The 17560-nt window shown below is 29.2% G+C and overlaps 1 protein-coding gene across 2 annotated transcripts; it reads right to left on the bottom strand.

The window, feature by feature from the left end:
* Positions 1-6287: 6287 nt before the first annotated feature.
* Positions 6288-12280, bottom strand: LOC114260748 (uncharacterized protein At5g41620). 2 transcript variants are annotated; one of them, XM_028200925.2, is made up of 3 exons: positions 11621-12280; positions 9158-9283; positions 6288-8114 (listed from the first exon to the last, which is right to left on the bottom strand). In XM_028200925.2, exons 1-3 carry the CDS (start codon positions 11984-11986, stop codon positions 6615-6617), a joined length of 1992 nt encoding a protein of 663 aa, XP_028056726.2. In that variant the 5' UTR covers positions 11987-12280; the 3' UTR covers positions 6288-6614. The 2 variants fall into 2 exon arrangements, with proteins under 2 accessions (XP_028056726.2, XP_082773221.1); XM_082917095.1 differs by lacking the exon at positions 9158-9283 and having other exon boundaries at positions 11621-12242.
* Between the last annotated feature and the right edge of the window lie 5280 nt (positions 12281-17560).

The raw sequence follows: 17560 nt of genomic DNA, 5'->3' as shown, positions 1-17560 counted from the left end.
ATTATTTAAACTTCTTAAAATTTAGTTAAATTACAGATTCTTCTGAGGTTTAGCTAGATTATTATTTTTAAATAAGTTATGAAATACAAAATTAAAATAAAAAAACATTTATCACACTATAAAAAATTAAGATTTTAGAGATCAAAATTTAGGGACAAAATTATTTTTAGGGGACCAAATATTTTTGTTGCGAAAAGTGTCGTCATTATATTTTTAGTAATGAAAATTGAACATTAGTGATTAATTATTATCTTTTTGGTATCAAATTTTTTGTCTCAAAAAATAAACCATTTTAAGACCAAATTATCTCAGAAGTCTATTTATTATTGACATTTTCGAAATTTTATCGCTAAAAGCCTTATTTTTGACTTTTCAAAGCGACCCATCTAATCTCAAAACAAAACACTTTTACTGATTAGTCTTGCATATTTTTAATTATTATCAATTTTTTTTAAAATTTAAAAACGCTATTACATCCTACCACTGTCGGACTTTCGTCAAATGATCACTAGAGATTCGTCGAAATGTTCAATATCACGGGAAAGTCGTCGGAGTGTTCTGAACATCACTAGAAATAACCGGAATTTCTCGCTAGACGTCAAGAATATCGCTGGAGACTCACTAGAATGTCTAAAATATTGCCAAAAAAAAAAGATAATAAATTGAGAAATTAAAACAAAAAACATGGCAAATATGCTAAATATTGATAAATTGAAAGAAGAAAAAAAATGTAATAACAACAAACAACAATAATGGGGAAAAAAACATATATTATTTTTAATTTTTTTAAGGTTTATGTAAATAATCTCCAATATTGATCAAACTGAAAAGCAAACATTGAAACTGTAAAATGTTACAGTTTCAAAGAATAATTCTATTAAGCATTTATCTTTATTATGTAAACATAAATTTCAGAACATAAACCTTACACTTTGGATCATTTACCATGTGTATTATCAAGAAATCAAGACAAAATGACATACCTGAATCCATTGATGAACGGTTAAACGGAAGCGTCTGATTGTCAATAAAACCTTAATATTGATTTTGTTAGAGCCTTCTAATCCTTTCCCTTTGGTGCCTTATGTTTCTCCTTGAGAGGATTTAGAAAAACAAAACAGTATTCTTATTTTTCACCTTGGGAAGGAATAGGGACCATAACTTTTTAAAGGTTGTAATTGGTTTTCATAACTGAAAGGTAATGAAAACCAATAAATTAACTATTATTGGTTTTAAAACTGAAAGGTAATGAAAACCAACTTTAACCAATATGTTTTAATTTCTATTTCTTCCCCTCATAGAAATAGAAATTATACAACTAGTATCTACACATTAGGTCCATAACACATATACCCTTAAGCCTATTAACTAAATTGAATCACTTAAATTGTAGGCTTCTTATAAATGATAACACCACATTTAATTATGTGGTCCCATTGAGACATTATCTAACATATTAATCAAACTTAAAAACATATTATGAAACTATAAAATTTTACAATTCTAAAAAAAGTTATAAAATTATAAAATTTTACAGTTCTAAATAATGATTCATTTCAGCACACAAAAAAAAAAAAAAAAAAAAAAAAAAAAAAAAAACTGTAACTAAAATTGTTTGCAGTTTTCACCACCTATAACTAAAACTCGAAAACATCTTGTTCATAATTTGACAATTTTCTAAATTAAAATAGGAAAACAGAAGTGTATAGTATTTAAAAAAAAAAAACAACAACAATAACTACTGAGAGATCAAAGGAAAGAGATACATATAGAGAGATGTTTATACTTTGGCAATTATTTTTAGTTTAGATCTAGCCGGATTTGACGTAGATTTACAACTTTTTCATCGGAAAATCATCTCCTTCACCATCGGTAAGTGTGAAATAAGGAGTCGGTACTTAGTGGTTGCTAGTGAACCCCAATTATTATTCCATATAGGCAACCCAAGAGGAGGTGAATTAGATTTCTACATAAATTACCAAATTAAAAATTAACCTAAATAATAAATAAATAAATATGCTCAACAATATAAAATAAAGTAATGAAATAAAATGAGCAAAGGGAAGAGAAATCAAACATACCGATTTATAGTGGTTTGATACGTTGGCCTACATCCACTCCCCAAGTTTCCTCCTCAGAAATTTTTTCACTATTTTTCAAATAGTAATTACACCACTAGCTTCATAGGTGCTAGTGAACCTTTACAAGTGACCAATCTTGTCACTCCGACTAGTTTACAATCCGGTGCCTAGTCACACTTAACCCAAGTGATTTTATTCCAAAAAAATCACTCACAAAAACTCTATTTTTACAAAAATAATATGAATAAAGGATAGAAAACCTTTTTACAATTTTGCTCAAACTCTCAATAAATTTTCTCATAGAAAATATAACTCAATAAAGTACTATATAATATTTGAGAATATTTCAATATTACATATTGTTCTCTTATCAAAACACTTCTATATATACATAAAATTATATCCATTGAGGCACACGCTCCTTGTCTTGACTTTATAGCATGTAGAGCACCGTCCCGTTTGAAAATATTTGCCAAGTCGCCTTCGATGAACAGTGATCTGCCAATTTTCTTCCAAATTTTACAATTTTCAAATGTTACACAGTAACTAGCATAGTAACTCTTCTATTAAAATATTTGATTGCACAATAAAACCTCTTTAAATAATATTTATACGCATAATAAAATCTTTTTAAATAATATTTACAATACATCTGAAAATATATATCTCTTTTATAATTTTTGTAGAGATTTTAAATACACTCTAAAAAAATAACCCACCGCTCTATGTAGGTATATCAAATTTGTCAAAAGAAGTGAGCAGTGATAAACGGATTTTTTCAAAATGTGAATAGTGAATAGTGACAAACAGATTTTATGCACAGTAACTTTCATGAATTTCAAACATGCACAGTAAATATTTTGTATCAAATATTGTAAAATATGTATATTGAAAAATCACAATTTTTCTCATAATATTTTAGACATTATCAAACTTAAACCACATGATTAACATCAATCAATGATGGTCGCTGGTGACTGTAGATCAGAAAAAGAAATAAAAGAAGAAACCTGTGGTTGTTATTGTCACCGGAAACCAGAGAAAGAGAGATAAAGAGAAAAAACATGGTGTAGAGAAAGAGGAGAAGAAAAATGGGTACAAAGTTTTTTGGTCTACCAAAAGGTTTTAGGATAAAATAGAATACACACTTTCAAAAAGGACATAGCAATTTGTCCTATTTTTTTCATGATAAAATATCAATATAACTATGAGTTTTGTTTAAAATACAAATGATATTATTTGTTTGATTTCAATTTTTTGATAATTAAGTTTTCCATTTTTTTGTTTTTACTAATTTTTTAAAAAATATTTTAAGTATATATTTTATTAGTTTCAAAAAATTAAAAATTACAAATACCTTATTATCATAATTTTTTATTTAATAGAATTAATTAAAAAAATAAAATTGCTGACTACTTACCTATTCAATAATAAAATCACCTGAATTGTTAATTGAAATATATTTCTGACATCATTAAAAATTGTTAATTGACTTAATAATTTGTTAATAAAAAAACTCATTTATTATGCAATTAGAAGGTTGAAAGGGCGGCATGTAATTTTTAGAGTCACAGGACAATTTATATTTTAAGCAAATATCAAGCAATGTATTTGTAATTTACCCTGGGTTGCTATTAGCACCTCTCTAAATTCTTTGGACCTCTCATTTTTTTGAGCCCATACCGTAAATCCTAAATTTCAATAAGATTTCTTTTAATACTCCACTTAATACCAAATTTATCGTTATTCATAATATTATCACACCCAAGGGTACACCCACCTAATTTTGCACACCCTCTCTCCTTCTCCTTTTGATGATCGTCCTTCTCTTGTTGAAAAGAATGTCGACGGTCATTGCATTAATAAACACCATTGCCTTAGTGAAAAACATTGCATCGATGGTCCATCATTGAAATTCCTGTCAACTCTCGACGAAATGAGAATTGACTTGACAGTGTCCAAAGAATACCGTCGCAAAACTCGTCAAAAATTCCTGTCTACCACTCCAGAAAACTCGTCGAAAATTCGTCAGGTAAAATCCTAATGAAACATATAATCTGGTGTTGAAGATACAAAAATCGAACCGTTCGGCACACCAGTATCGACTATCTGCATTATTGTTCGGAGCCCATATATTGAACTAAATGTTTGTGTTCAGTACTATGTTACCAAATATAATCTTAAAAGTTGGCAAACCAGCACCGAACAGTTCAAATAAAACAACAACGATCGAAAACGACCAAGAATATTAATGTAATACAGATAAACTTACCAATGGAATGCCAGCAACATCAGAATTGTTGTCATCGTCCTCCATTGCTCTACAAGGTGAAATAACTGATGTAGCGTAATAATTGGACTTGAAAAGAGCTTTATAGTTCAAGATTTTTGGTTCTGGAGGGTTTATGATGATGATGAAAAGAATACATTCAGGTTTTAAGATAGTTATGAAGAGTAATGTTTTTAGGGTTTATATTGGTTGGTTATGAAAAGTAATAAGTTTAGTTTTTAGAAAGGTGCAATACATATAGTTGGAGGTGGAGATGGAGGTGGAGGTAGGAGTGGGGGTGTGGGTGGGTGTACAATATTGTAAAGTGTTAATTCTTATTTGGTAGGTCGATATTCCATTAAATGATGTCTTTTGGTGTAATTTTATTTCAGGATATAATTGTGATAAAAAAATTTAAAAATTAGAGGGTCTAAAGAATTTAAGTAGATGCTAATAGCAGTACTCTATTTTTAATGATAAATGTAATAAATAAATTTATTTTATTATAATTGTAGAATTTAAAAAAAAAAATGAAGGGAGAGATAATCTGCATAATGGGTTTAAAAAATCAATGTATTGAATTATCAAAATAGAATTTATAGTGAGCTCATGAACTTCTACTAAACTCATAAAGTATGAACTAGAGATAAATCTACCTCTTTTAATCATGTACATCTTGCACTAAGTGGTGTTTTGGAATTATAGTAAAAAGTTAGTTTTTTGACTTTTCTTTTTTTTTTTTTATTATAAATTTTTGATTTTTTTAATGTAAAAAGATAGAAAGGTGATGTGATTTAAAAAAGTCAAAAAATCAATTGATTTTTTGCCAACTTGCCAAAATGCCCCTAAAAGTTTGAGTTTTATACTTATTTGTTAAAAAATAAGAGGTTATTTCTCACTTCCCAAATTTATTTCATCATTTTATTTATTTTTATTTATAAAAAAATTATGCATCATATTAAAAAAACTTGAAGGGTAAAGATTGCAGTGATAGTTTTTTTTTTTTTTTTTTTTTTTTTTTTTTTTTTTTTTTTTTTTTTGCAATGATAGTTGAGAGAATGATGGTTTGACTTGGGGGAAAAGGGGGCCAACAAATGATACTGAAAACCAAATGAACCATTATGAGAAAACAAATCATGGGCCCATATTCCAAGGGCTTGTGTCTAGTTTATAAATATAGGGAAAATTTCACCCCCTGGATGTTTAAAAAAGTATCGTCAAATCAATGATAAATTTTACGTATACTAAAAAAAGTAAATTTATATACTTTTTTTATGCTTTTGTAATTTAAAAAAATTCTCTGGACAATAATTTCCCCATAAATATATGAATCTTTAGTTACATTTGAAAAAAACAATTTTAAGGACCTTGAGGATATGCCAAATCTAACACCACCCACCCCCCCCCCCAAAAAAAAAAAAAAAAAAAAAAATTCTGGCATTACATTTCTCATTCAAGGTCATCCCTAAATCATAAGCAATTCAATTTGCAAAATGATCTTAAGTTCATAAACCATTCATGTTTCTACAAACCTTTGCAAGTGCTAAGAACATTGGGTCAAAACTATTCTCAAATGCATCATTTTTTTTTTTTAAGTCACAAAAAAGCACAACAATAGAGATAATGGGATAGACAAGGTTTGAACTCAAAATCTCCTGAAATGAGAGTTTTGATACTATGTTAAATCACTAATTGTTCCAAAAAATTAAGCTACTAGAAAATAGGGACAACAATGTACATATCAAGATAACATCACAAAATTCTCAAAATAACAACAAAGCAATTCTTGCAAGTTAGAGGGTAGATAGCTGAACAAGCACACATAAATTCACGCCAATTCAAGCAGCCAATCATTATTAGAAAAACAAAATAGTGAATTAAGAAATGAACCTGTGATAGTAAGGTAATAGTGTCGGAAAATTCCATAGACACTGAACTTTGAAAATGCACAATAGAGCTCTGATAATCAAGGGTACCAAACTAGTGAAGGTGCTTGAATTCTAGTTGATCTCAGTAACTGTGTGGCTAACAATACATTCTCATTTACAGATGCAATTCGAAAATTACCAACAACAAAAAAAAAAACCGTACATGAGGCTCCCGCTAAACCAACAAAAAAAAAAAAATTGGCACCTATTTTGAAATTACTAGACTACAACATCCAATTGAGGCAGAAGGATACCGGCCAAAGGCCCAATACCCACAAAATCCGCGATTCCTTGTCAGAAATCTTGTTACTGCAGCCAGATAACAGTTCAATTGGCCTACGAAGAGCCCTTGGACACTTTTGAGTGCGAACGCTGGCCCTCTAACCTTGCTTCGAGTAGCTTTGCCTTCAATGTGTTCTCTTTCAACCGATGAGACCATCTAGAAGAAGTTTCAGATGCTTCAATATCTGGGGTTGTGAATCTGGAGATCCATGGTTGTACCGGACTAGCATGACCTGGAAGTGCTAACTGACCGCGAGAATCTTCCATGGAATTATTATCCAAGTGAATTTTCCCTCCTTCCAATGACAAGGAATGGTTTCTAATCAAGTTATTGAGCATATGATTTGGGTTCCCGACACGTTTATTCTTTTTTTCGCGCAAACCTTCTTTTGCAGTCTCAATTATTTCAACTGGGTCCTCTGCTTCAATATCTTCCCCCACGTCCTTTGCCACAACCTTTGTCCTGTTTCCATTACACGACCCAGCCCCGGCCATATGTTGTTCAAAATGCATTTGCAAGCCAGGTTGAGCCCTGACTCGTGACCGGACCTTTTTCCTTGTTGGAATTGATTTGGGTTTTTCTTTAAGATGATCATCCCCGTGTTGTTTAGAGCTACCGTTGTTGTTTTGCTTTCCACTCGAATTCCTGTTTAATTCGAAGCAATTCGATTCGCTACTAGTAGAATGAGAATCCTCCTCATCACCGACATCATGAGGAGCACTCACAGCCTCATTCAAGTGAAAGGACTCCAATGAATGCCTACGTAAGCCGCTTTCCTTTGGCTTTTTAGAGGACATGTTCCTATTAATAGAACTGACAGAATGTCTGGCTCGTAGAAAGGTTTCTATTTCGAGGCTTAACTTGTCCACGATTGTGTTCTTTTCTCCAAGATCATACTGAGGTTGAACGAGCTTCATCTGCATCCGCTCATCAAGCCACGCTTCGGAAAGATGGAGAATCAACCGATCGGGGCTTTCCCTATGAATACGATCCTTATCAGGCTTGTGTTTTAGGGCCCACACCTCTTGTTCATAATCTCTTATCCCCTTAGCAAACTCATCACACAAATCTTCAAGCAAAATTCGCGCTTTTTTCACACTTTCAAGTTCTTTTAAAGCATTGGAGAACGAAGTTTTCACATCAGAAAGTTCTCGAGCTAGCTTCCTGTGAAGGCTCTCCGAGTGCTTCCTTAATTTCCTCTCATCTTCTAGCTCCTCTCTCACCGACTGAACTGCAGCTTTTATTCGATCTTGCTCTTTGTTCTTCCTTGCAATTTTGTCCGCAGCAACTTGCTTCATCAAGTCATCCATTTCTTGACAATTCATTTGCTTCTCTCGTAGTAACTCTTTGATTCGTGCTTGACAATGATCCAAATCCCTTTTCAATGCATTCACTAATGACATATTGGATGAGTGCTGTTCTTCGAGACTCCAGATTCGATTGAGTACTTTGAGTAGCTCTGTTGATGTTTTAAGGTTGAAGCTTGACTCTCCGTTCCGACCCTTGAAATCCAGAGAACTAGTTGGGGTGGCTGCAGGATTATAAGGTGCTACCTATGAGGACCAAATGTGTATTTTAGTATAAATAGGGTGCAATTGCTTTAAAAGTGTTCAGAGGAAGCATTTCAAATGGGACAAATGAATTAGTAAAGGAAATGAATCAACCATATATGGTGCTTAAAATGAACATGTGAAAGAAGAAATAATTGAAATGATTACATTATTATAACGTGAGACATTTTATCACATGAGTTTTGAAACTTCAACAATTTTTTCATTGGCATACAAAACAAAATGTTATTGACCACAAGTGATTAAAATATCCAAATCAAGTGAAGCCTAATCAAATCATACTCTAGATTACTTAATAAAGTTCCTTGTTATGGGAAAAATCTTGAAAACTTCGAAAACTGCAAATTTAAAATTGAAACCAAATGGTAAACACATTGCGAAAAACATATGATATAGTTATTAAGCACAGGAAACATATTTCTGTTGTTATGCTTAGAGATGCATATTGGTCCCCACCCCCAAATCCCGGGGTTCTTTTCTTTTCCTTTTCTTTCTTTTGTCTAGATGTTGGACAATTGAAATTAAAAACTTTTGGATTTTGATATGTTGCCCAATAATTGGAACTTTCACTTTGTAGTAAAGTTTTTTAATCTTTGATGTCAAAAGTATAAACTTATTTGATCTTGGGATATAATAATGGAACGGAATGTCATATCTTTTGCTATATTTATATTTTTACCTTTCTGACCATAGTTTTGTCCTGATCTACGTTACACAGACTCTTTGGAATTTTGGAGATACCTGTGTCGACACGACACGACACGACACGAGTGCGGGTGTAGGTGCGGGATATGGCTCTTTACAAACGGATACCCGCACCCGAGTCCGTGTAAGGTCCTAATATTGTTTATCATGATTTGAGAACTATGAACCCAATACAAGATCCTCAAGGCAATTGTGAACCTCCATTTCATTTATCAATTGTTGAGCTAATAAGATTTACATAAAATACAAATCCTTCAGCTTTATTTGAATTTTTTGTTTATTACAAAAAAAAGTGATTATCTACAGAAATATGTGATTACCTCCATCGAGCTACCATAACTTGCAGGAGAAACAGGCTGCAGGGCATGACCATTTCTTTCAACTGATCGATGGTGTTGAATCAGTGACGCCGCAATATTTCTTCTCAAATTACTACCACTGGCTGGCTGGAACAAACAAAAGGGTAAAAACATGAATGGCAATTGAAAAGAAGGTCCATCCTTGAGGGTTAAGAGTGTCAGAGGACTAAAAGAAATTGCAAATAAGATGTGGAAATTCTTCCCAGTAATTCACTAGATGGACCAATCTAGAACCAAATGATTGTAAAAAGTAAAATTTCTGGATGATGGTGTGATTTGATTGCAATACAACTACAAAGAGCATTTACTAGCTAGGCTAGATGGCATCTTGGTGAAGCTTCACTCAAATTTATCCTAACCCATTTGAAAAATGCAAGTGCTTCTGTTTTTTAGTGAGTTTTAAGAAGAACTAGAGAATAACTTTCATAATCCAATTCATGAGTAAGATTACATTAATGGGAAATTCTACTATACACACTCCTTACCATATGCACCTCCAAGTCATGTCATTTTCTTTTTTAGTTATGACCAATTTTCATCTTTAGCTATGACTTCATTTTAATTATGACTTATGAGATCTTTGGTTATGTCTCATATTTTGTTTGGTTATCACTTTTTTTTTTTATTTTTTAGTTATGACTCAGAAAGTATGAAATTAGGCCATTTTCTTCTTTAGTTATAAGGTGCATACGGTACACACCCTTTAGTTATAAGGTGCATAAGGGGTGTGTACCATAGGCTTTCCCTACATTAATGCTCACTTATCAAGAAAAGGGATAAGGATTTCAATGCTGAAGTTTCTTAAAAAGGACTTGGATGCTGAAGTTTGTGTGGGTTTGTCAATGTGGACAGCCTTTAAGTAGTGTTTAGAGACTAATCCGCATTGATTGAATGGTCTAATTTGGAGTTTTTTTGTTGGTTTTTGTGTATGGTTGCAATTGGGTATATGAGTTTGCTTCCAAGCCAGTATTCTTTGTTGGATGCAGCGAGGATTGAGCGAGTTGATAGGTTCAAGTTCTTTGCTTTCGAAGTGTTCACTGTTGTGTTGGTTTGTTTGAAGAACAACCAAATGGTTTCTTGTCTTACAATGTTAAGATACCCTCTGTCACATTTTGTTGTTCAATTTGATGTGTCCCTTTGTCAAAATGCTTATTTATAGTTGTTTTATGGAAGCTTGAAGGCTGATCTCTAATTGTGGCTGTTCAGAACGAGAAGCTTAAGGTAAGGATAAGATATTCTTCTACAACCAAACCTAGCCATGGCTTTATCTCCTTTTAATATTTGTTGATTAACATATTATTGGTCTTTTTTTCTTTTTTAATAAGCAACATATTATAGATCATGTTCTGGTGATAATTCCTTGAAAATGGCTTTTGAAGGTGTTGAGACAACAAGATTTCTTCCAAATCCATAGTCGAGTCTGCCTAATTAATTCCTTTGCACTCAAGATTCACAAAAAAAAGGGTCAAACGCATTGATTCAATCGTTCAAAACTTGCACAGAGTTACTTTTTGGTTCCACTTTCCTTGCAATTATATTTTAAATTAAAATTTATAAGAAAAATGATCGCGGTGGATGACAATGCTAACGGGACATAATTGTTAGTTGGAAGTTATTTGGCACTAAGTAATTTCAAGTTACTCCTCCTCATAAAGTCCTCCCCACAAAGCCTTTGATAGAAAACCTTCAACTAAAAGTTATGCCAAACAGGCTCTATATAATTACAAATGCAATAAAAAAGAATCAAAAAAGAAACAAAAGAAAAGAAACAAAAACAAAACAGACAAAAGGAAAAGAAGCATCAAACAAATATTTTTCTCTTGATATATGAAAAAATAATGAAAAACAAAGAACATAAGACCAAAACTTTAATTGATGATTGGTTCCTAAGCGAACACACCATCAAAAACAACTAACAAATCAAGAATACTAAATAAATAAAATGAAAAATAACACAACCCCAAAAGAAATATATCACAGTAGAAAAGCTAGGTCAAGACCAAACCACAAACAAGTACTTATCAGGGGGAAAATTTTTTGTTAGATATACATTGCAATTAAAAAATGAAGTCAAAAAAGAAAGAAAGCAAAATAAAGAAAAGCAAAACAGACAAAAGGAAAACGACACCAAACAAATGCATTTCTCTAGATATAAGACAAGCATGTAATCACCTAAATCAAAATAATAATAACAAATAAATAAACTTGTATAAAAAAACAGCTAACAAATCATGAATAATAAATAAATGAAAAACAACACAAACCCCTAATCAGATAACAAATAAAGAAACAAAATGTTGGATACATTTGCACTAGTTGAAGTAAAACCCACAAAATTCAACATTACAAAAAGGAAAAAGAAAAACCCAGAAAAACCCATCATCCAAATTTTAGAAAAAAATAAATAAATAGTGAAAAAAGTACCTCCTCAAGGGGGCTATCGGGAGGATCATCAATTTGGGTAGGAAGTTCAAAACCCCTGTCCTTGTGATTGTTGTGGCGGCGATTGGGGAGTTTAGCACCTCCTTTGCTCATCTTGACAGCCTTCAATTGGGGCAGAACTTCCCAGAGATTGGCACCGAGCTTCCTAGCAGAGAGTGTGGCGGCGGCGGCGGTGGTGGTGGTGGTGGGGAAGATGAGATCTTCTTCTTCAAACCCAAATCTCCATGTGGGTGAAGGAGTACAAGTACCTCCTCTTTTCCCCACCAATATACCGCGTTTCAACTTTAATCCCATGAATTCCTGCTTTTTCCTCTCTCTCTCTCTAACTTTTTCTTTTCTCTGATCCATCTCTCTCCTCTCTCTAGATTTGGAATTTCAAATTGCTGTCTGTCTTTCTCATTCACTCATTTCTTTGCTTTGCTGGGACTTCTCTGTTTCAGCCATTTCTGTGTTTTTCTTTTCTCTGTCTTCTTCTGCGTACCACTTCAATTCATGGTCGATGAATTTTTGGCCTCCGTACACTCTCTCACTTGCTTACACACCCTCACTCACACTCTCTCTCTCTCTCGCTCAAGAATGTTTCATTTTCTGTTATGCAGTCAATGATTCCTTAAAGAAAGTAGTATTAGCTTTAATAAAATTAAATTAAGATAAATCACTCTTTGATGTTTTTATGTTCCTTTGCCTCTACGTGGGAAGCGAAGTGAGTTGGCTTTTTGACTTTTAGATTTTTTGATTATTTTAATTTGGGTTAAAAAGTTTAATTTAGGATATTTTTTTGGTTTTTTAGTTTTTTTGATATTTTTTTGTGAGAGAAGAGTGTAATGATTATGAGTTGGATGTGGTGTTTTGTTTATTGTGATTAAAATAATCTATTTTATCTTTTGTGGCTAAAATAAAAAATAAAAAAAAAAACTCTTGCCGAACGGAGACTTTTTATGTTTGATAAATTTTTTTTTTTGTTTTGTTTCATAAAATTTATATTAAGGTTTTTTAAATTTACTTTTAAAGTCAACTTTCATTTAAAATTGAACAGAAAATATCATAATAATTTTAACATAATATAAAAAATATTATTATATTAAAATTTGAATTTATATTATATAGGGCAAATTACATATACACCCCTCGAGGTTTGGCTAAATTACAGATGCCCCCTGAGGTTTGAGAAATTACGAATTCCCCCCTGAATGCTATATTTGCATAAGAAATTAGGGGGTAATTTGTTATGAAATATAAACCTCAGGGGGCAAATTGTTATAAAAATACAAACCTCAGGGGGCGGGATGTAATTTCTGAAACCTCAGGGAGGTATCTGTAATTTAGCCAAACCTCGAGGGGTGTATATGTAATTTGCCCTATTATATATAGGTTTCATTTAGTATGTGGATTGACTTTTTGACTATTTTAGTCTAAAGCCTTGTTTGTCATCTACTATATAATCCATCTTTTTATCTTTTCATCTTTTTTTCATCACATCACCTCTCCACTTTTTTGCACATCTTTTTGTAAAAAGACAAAAAGTGCAATTTTTTAGTACATTCCAAACCAACCCTAAGATTAAAAAGTTTGTTTGATTTGACTTTTTTGATTTTGTAAGAGAAAAAATAAGATAATTATAATTTGGATATAACATTTTATTTTATTAATTTTTTAGTATATTTTATCTTCTTATAACTAATTTAACCAAAAAATCAACTCAATTACCAAACAATACCATCGATAATGCTACGTAGCTCAAATTTTGTGACTCAAAAGTGGCTCAAATGACCAAAACGACGTCGTTTTGAGTACAGAATAACATAAAAATGGCCAAAACGACGTCGTTTTGGCCATTTAAGCCACTTTTGAGCCACAAAATTTGAGCTACGAGACATTTTCCCAATACGATAATCAAATATTTTTATATTCTCTGATAGTCAACTAATTACTTTTATCTAATGTTGTACAAAAGTTTGTTTTAATAATAAATTAAAAAAATTAAAATATGAAAGATGAAAATAAAAATACCAAAATTTTAAAAGACAAAATAAGAAAGTGGTCAGATGACAGCTTGTTTTGGAAAATTTAGTTAAAAATTAATTTTTTAACTTTTTTTTAACTTTTTTTTTTTTAAGAAAGTATAAAAAATTTAAGAAATAATTTGACTAAAAATAAATTAAAGATTAAAAAATAAATTTTATCCAATTTTCAAAACAGCCCTGCAAGTTATCCATTTGTTTGGGAATAAACTTTTTTAGTAATATTTTGACTTTTTAGCTAAATTATGATGTAAAAAAATTAGTATATTTGAGATAATTTTTTGATTTTTTATAAAAAGATGTACAAAAAGTAAAGAGAAAAAGAAAATTTTAATTTTTTAATATAAATTATTGATTTTTTAATTTTTTTAATAATTTTTTAATTTTAATTTTAATTTTTTTTTGGGACTAAAACCACCCCTTGCAAAACGGGGTCAAATTAAAATGTTGAGAGAGAGAGAGAGAGAGAGAGAGAGAGAGATCGTGATTATGAACGGTGGATATTTGGGGAAGACTAAAAGGGGATTTGGTGAGGGTATTAAGCTTTTAATCATGCGATTTGTCGAAGGGCGTGCCACGTAATCCACCGACGCTACTCACTACCAAAATCCAACTTCAATGAGCTCGTTATGTCACGTGTCTAACAACAAATAATAATAATAATAATAATAATAATAATAAAAACAACAATAATAATAATTTATTTGATTTCAATTTTGTGAATTTAATTTTTTTTATTTGATTTCAATTTTGTGAATTTAATTTTTTTTATAATTAATTAATTAATTATTTCTATTTTTTGTTTTTAATGAATACATTTAAAATTTTAAGATTTTTTTTAGATGTATCTTATTTAGGTGTATCTAAATAATAAAATATTTGTAAAAAAATATTTTAAAAAATTAATAAATACACAAAAATATAAAAAAATATATTTATTTTTTGTATTTTTTATATTTTTGATATTTTATGAATTTTTTAAAGATTTTTTTATACAAATATTATAATTTTTAAGTGTATTTATGTTAGGTGTATCTAAAAATTAAAAAAAATACTTAAAATATTTTAAAAAATTCAGTGAAAATAAAAAAAAATATGGAAAACGAAAAAGCAAAATTTTTTGCAAAAAAAATTCTAAAAACTAAAATCAAACAAAGTGATATAATAATAAATATAAAAAAATAGAGACACAAATTAAATAATTTCTGATTTTTTTATTTTGTTAATTTAAATTATAAATTTTTAATCAATTTTTAATCTAAACCATTTATCTCTTTCTGTTAAATAAAATCAATGAATTTATTTTTTAATTTTTTTATATATATTTACATTGAGTTTAATAATTAAAATAATTTTTTTTTATCGGTTTTACTTAATAAAAATATACAAATAATTTAGATTGAAAATAAATTAAAATATTAAAATTAAAATTAATAAAATTAAAAATTCAGTGTTTATTTTGTTAAAAGACTCAAATCTTAATTTTTTTTATATAATTATCTCTTAATTGTTTTATTAATTATTTATATATGTGAGTGGTTGGTAATATCTGTCATTGTAGCATAGCTTGTTAAAAAAATATCTCAAGCCATCATAAAGTTATGTTCCAATTAAATTTTTTTATAAGTAATGGACCGGTAATTCTATTTGTACCTATATAATAATTCATTATGTTCAATTAAAATTTTGAAATTTTAATTTCTATTTTATTTTAATGTAAATTTATCAACAAAGACAATACACATTAAATTTTGAAATAAAATATTATTTTTTTCTCATGGTACATCCAATTCACTGATACGTATTTTTCATATTCAACTCGGTTTATCTTCTCCTCCAAGTTTTATTTTCTCTTTATCTTCTTCCTCAATTCAAAACTCTAATCTATCCTACCAAAACTCACTATTATCATCAATAGGATTATTTTTGATTTATTACATGCAAATAGAAGAAATTTGAATAAAATCAAACTTATTGAAAAAAATACAGTCAGTGTATTTGGTTTCAGTTTTCTGAATTTAGTTTTTTAAAAACTGAGTTTTTTTGTTTTTCATTTTTTTTTTGTTTTTAATGAATATTTTTAAAATTTTAAGCATTTTATTTTTACTTTTTAGATGCATCTTACTTAGATATATCTAAAAAGTAAAATATTTGTAAAAAATATTTTAAAAACTTAAGAAATACATAAAAATATACTGAATTTTTATATATATATTTTTTATATTTTTGGTATTTAGTGAATTTTTTAAAGATTATTTTCACAAAAATTATACTTTTTAAGCGTATTTATATTAGGTGTGTGTCAAAATTAAAAAAATTACTGAAAATACTAAAAAAATTTAATAAAAACAAAAAAAAATATGAAAATTAAATTTTGTAAAAAATATTTTTAAAAAACTGAAAATTGTGTTGTGTATATAAATACTATTAGTGACAGATTTATTTTTCTATCATTGATTGCTTGGTGACAGCTTATTGGAAAAAACTACAACAGTGTATATTTTAATAATATTGTAAAGGCTGTTTGTTGCAAACGTAGCTGCCATTGCCAAGCTTGAGATCATAGAGCCATGTTGCAGTGTCGTCCTCGAAATAATTCGTGTGTTTGATTTTAATTTTTTAAATTTAATTTTTTTAAAATTAAGTTTTATATTTTTTTGTTTTAAGTTAATAATTTTAAAATTTTAAGTAATTTTTTTACTTTTTTAGATACACTTTACTTAGATGTATTTAAATAATAAAATATTTGTGAAAAAATATTTTAAAAAATTAATAAATAAATAAAAATAAGAAAAATGTATTGATTTTTTTTTTTTTTTTTTTTTTTTGTATTTTTGGCACTTAGTGAAGTTTTTAAAGTTTTTTTTACAAATATTATACTTTTTAAGTGTATTTATGTTAGGTATGTCTAAATATTAAAAAATTCAGTGAAAATAAAAAAATATGAAAAACAAAAAAGTATAGAATTTTTTGAAAAGTGAATTCTGGAAAGCAAAGAGAGTTATTGGTTGCTTCGTCCTCCTCCTTCGTTATTCTTCCGGTGTTGTCATTCTTTCGGTGTCGTCATTCCCGTATATGAATAAAAAGAATAGAGAGTTATTGGTTGCTTCGTCCTCCTCCTTCGTTATTCTTCCGGTGTTGTCATTCTTTCGGTGTCGTCATTCCCGTATATGAATAAAAAGAATAGTTATAATGAAAAATTTGCTTGAGTTTTTGAGAGGATTTTTAAAAGTGGTGTGTAATTAAAAAATTTTAATTTTTTTATTATTTGGATATACTTTGAAGGGTAATTTGTGAAAAAAATATAGAATGTATTGAAAGTGAATTGTAATCCCAAATAATTTAATAGAGAGTACTGAAACATTTGACATACTAAACGATTATTGGTTGCAAATAGAATCTCCCGTAATGGCTTTTAAAATTGATAAAAGTTCGTCCTTAATTCATAATGGACTGCACTAGATGTTATAGTTTTCCTTTTGAAGGTCTAAAGTAAGTTGATTTTGATAATTTAAATTGTTCATTTTATAAAATTTGTAAAGAATATATTATTTATATAAAAAATTAAGATAATCGAATATTAATATCAACATGATTGAATCACAAAATCAATAAAGGATTTATTTTCCAAATAGTACTCAAAGTCTTTTTTTATCATGATTTTGTGATTCAATCGTGTACTTATCAATGTCCGATCAATTTGATTGTTTTACATAAATAATATGTTCAACAAACTTTACAAAAGAAAAGGATGCTGCTTTAAAATATTATCCCTAAACTAAACTAACATTGATGTGGTATAAGATTGAATTTTAATTAGTTAATTTCGAACTAAAGCTACAATTCAAATTATTAGGGATAAATTTAAGAGTTTTAAACAATTTTATTCAAATTAATTTGT

This window comes from Camellia sinensis, chromosome 2, assembly GCF_055761805.1.
Source record: "Camellia sinensis isolate YWXY chromosome 2, ASM5576180v1, whole genome shotgun sequence".
Lineage (NCBI taxonomy): Eukaryota > Viridiplantae > Streptophyta > Magnoliopsida > Ericales > Theaceae > Camellia > Camellia sinensis.
Note: the sequence above shows the minus strand (reverse complement) of the source record. Positions and strands in the feature narration are given on the sequence as shown.

What these genes read in the sequence shown, in the direction of transcription:
- LOC114260748 (XM_028200925.2), bottom strand. Translation starts at nt 11,986, where the DNA reads ATGGATCAGAGAAAAGAAAAAGTTAGAGAGAGAGAGAGGAAAAAGCAG. An exon ending in CCGATAGCCCCCTTGAGGAG is followed by an intron (nt 9,284 to 11,620) that starts GTACTTTTTTCA and finishes TGTTTGTTCCAG; the next exon opens with CCAGCCAGTGGTAGTAATTT. An exon ending in GTTATGGTAGCTCGATGGAG is followed by an intron (nt 8,115 to 9,157) that starts GTAATCACATAT and finishes TGGTCCTCATAG; the next exon opens with GTAGCACCTTATAATCCTGC.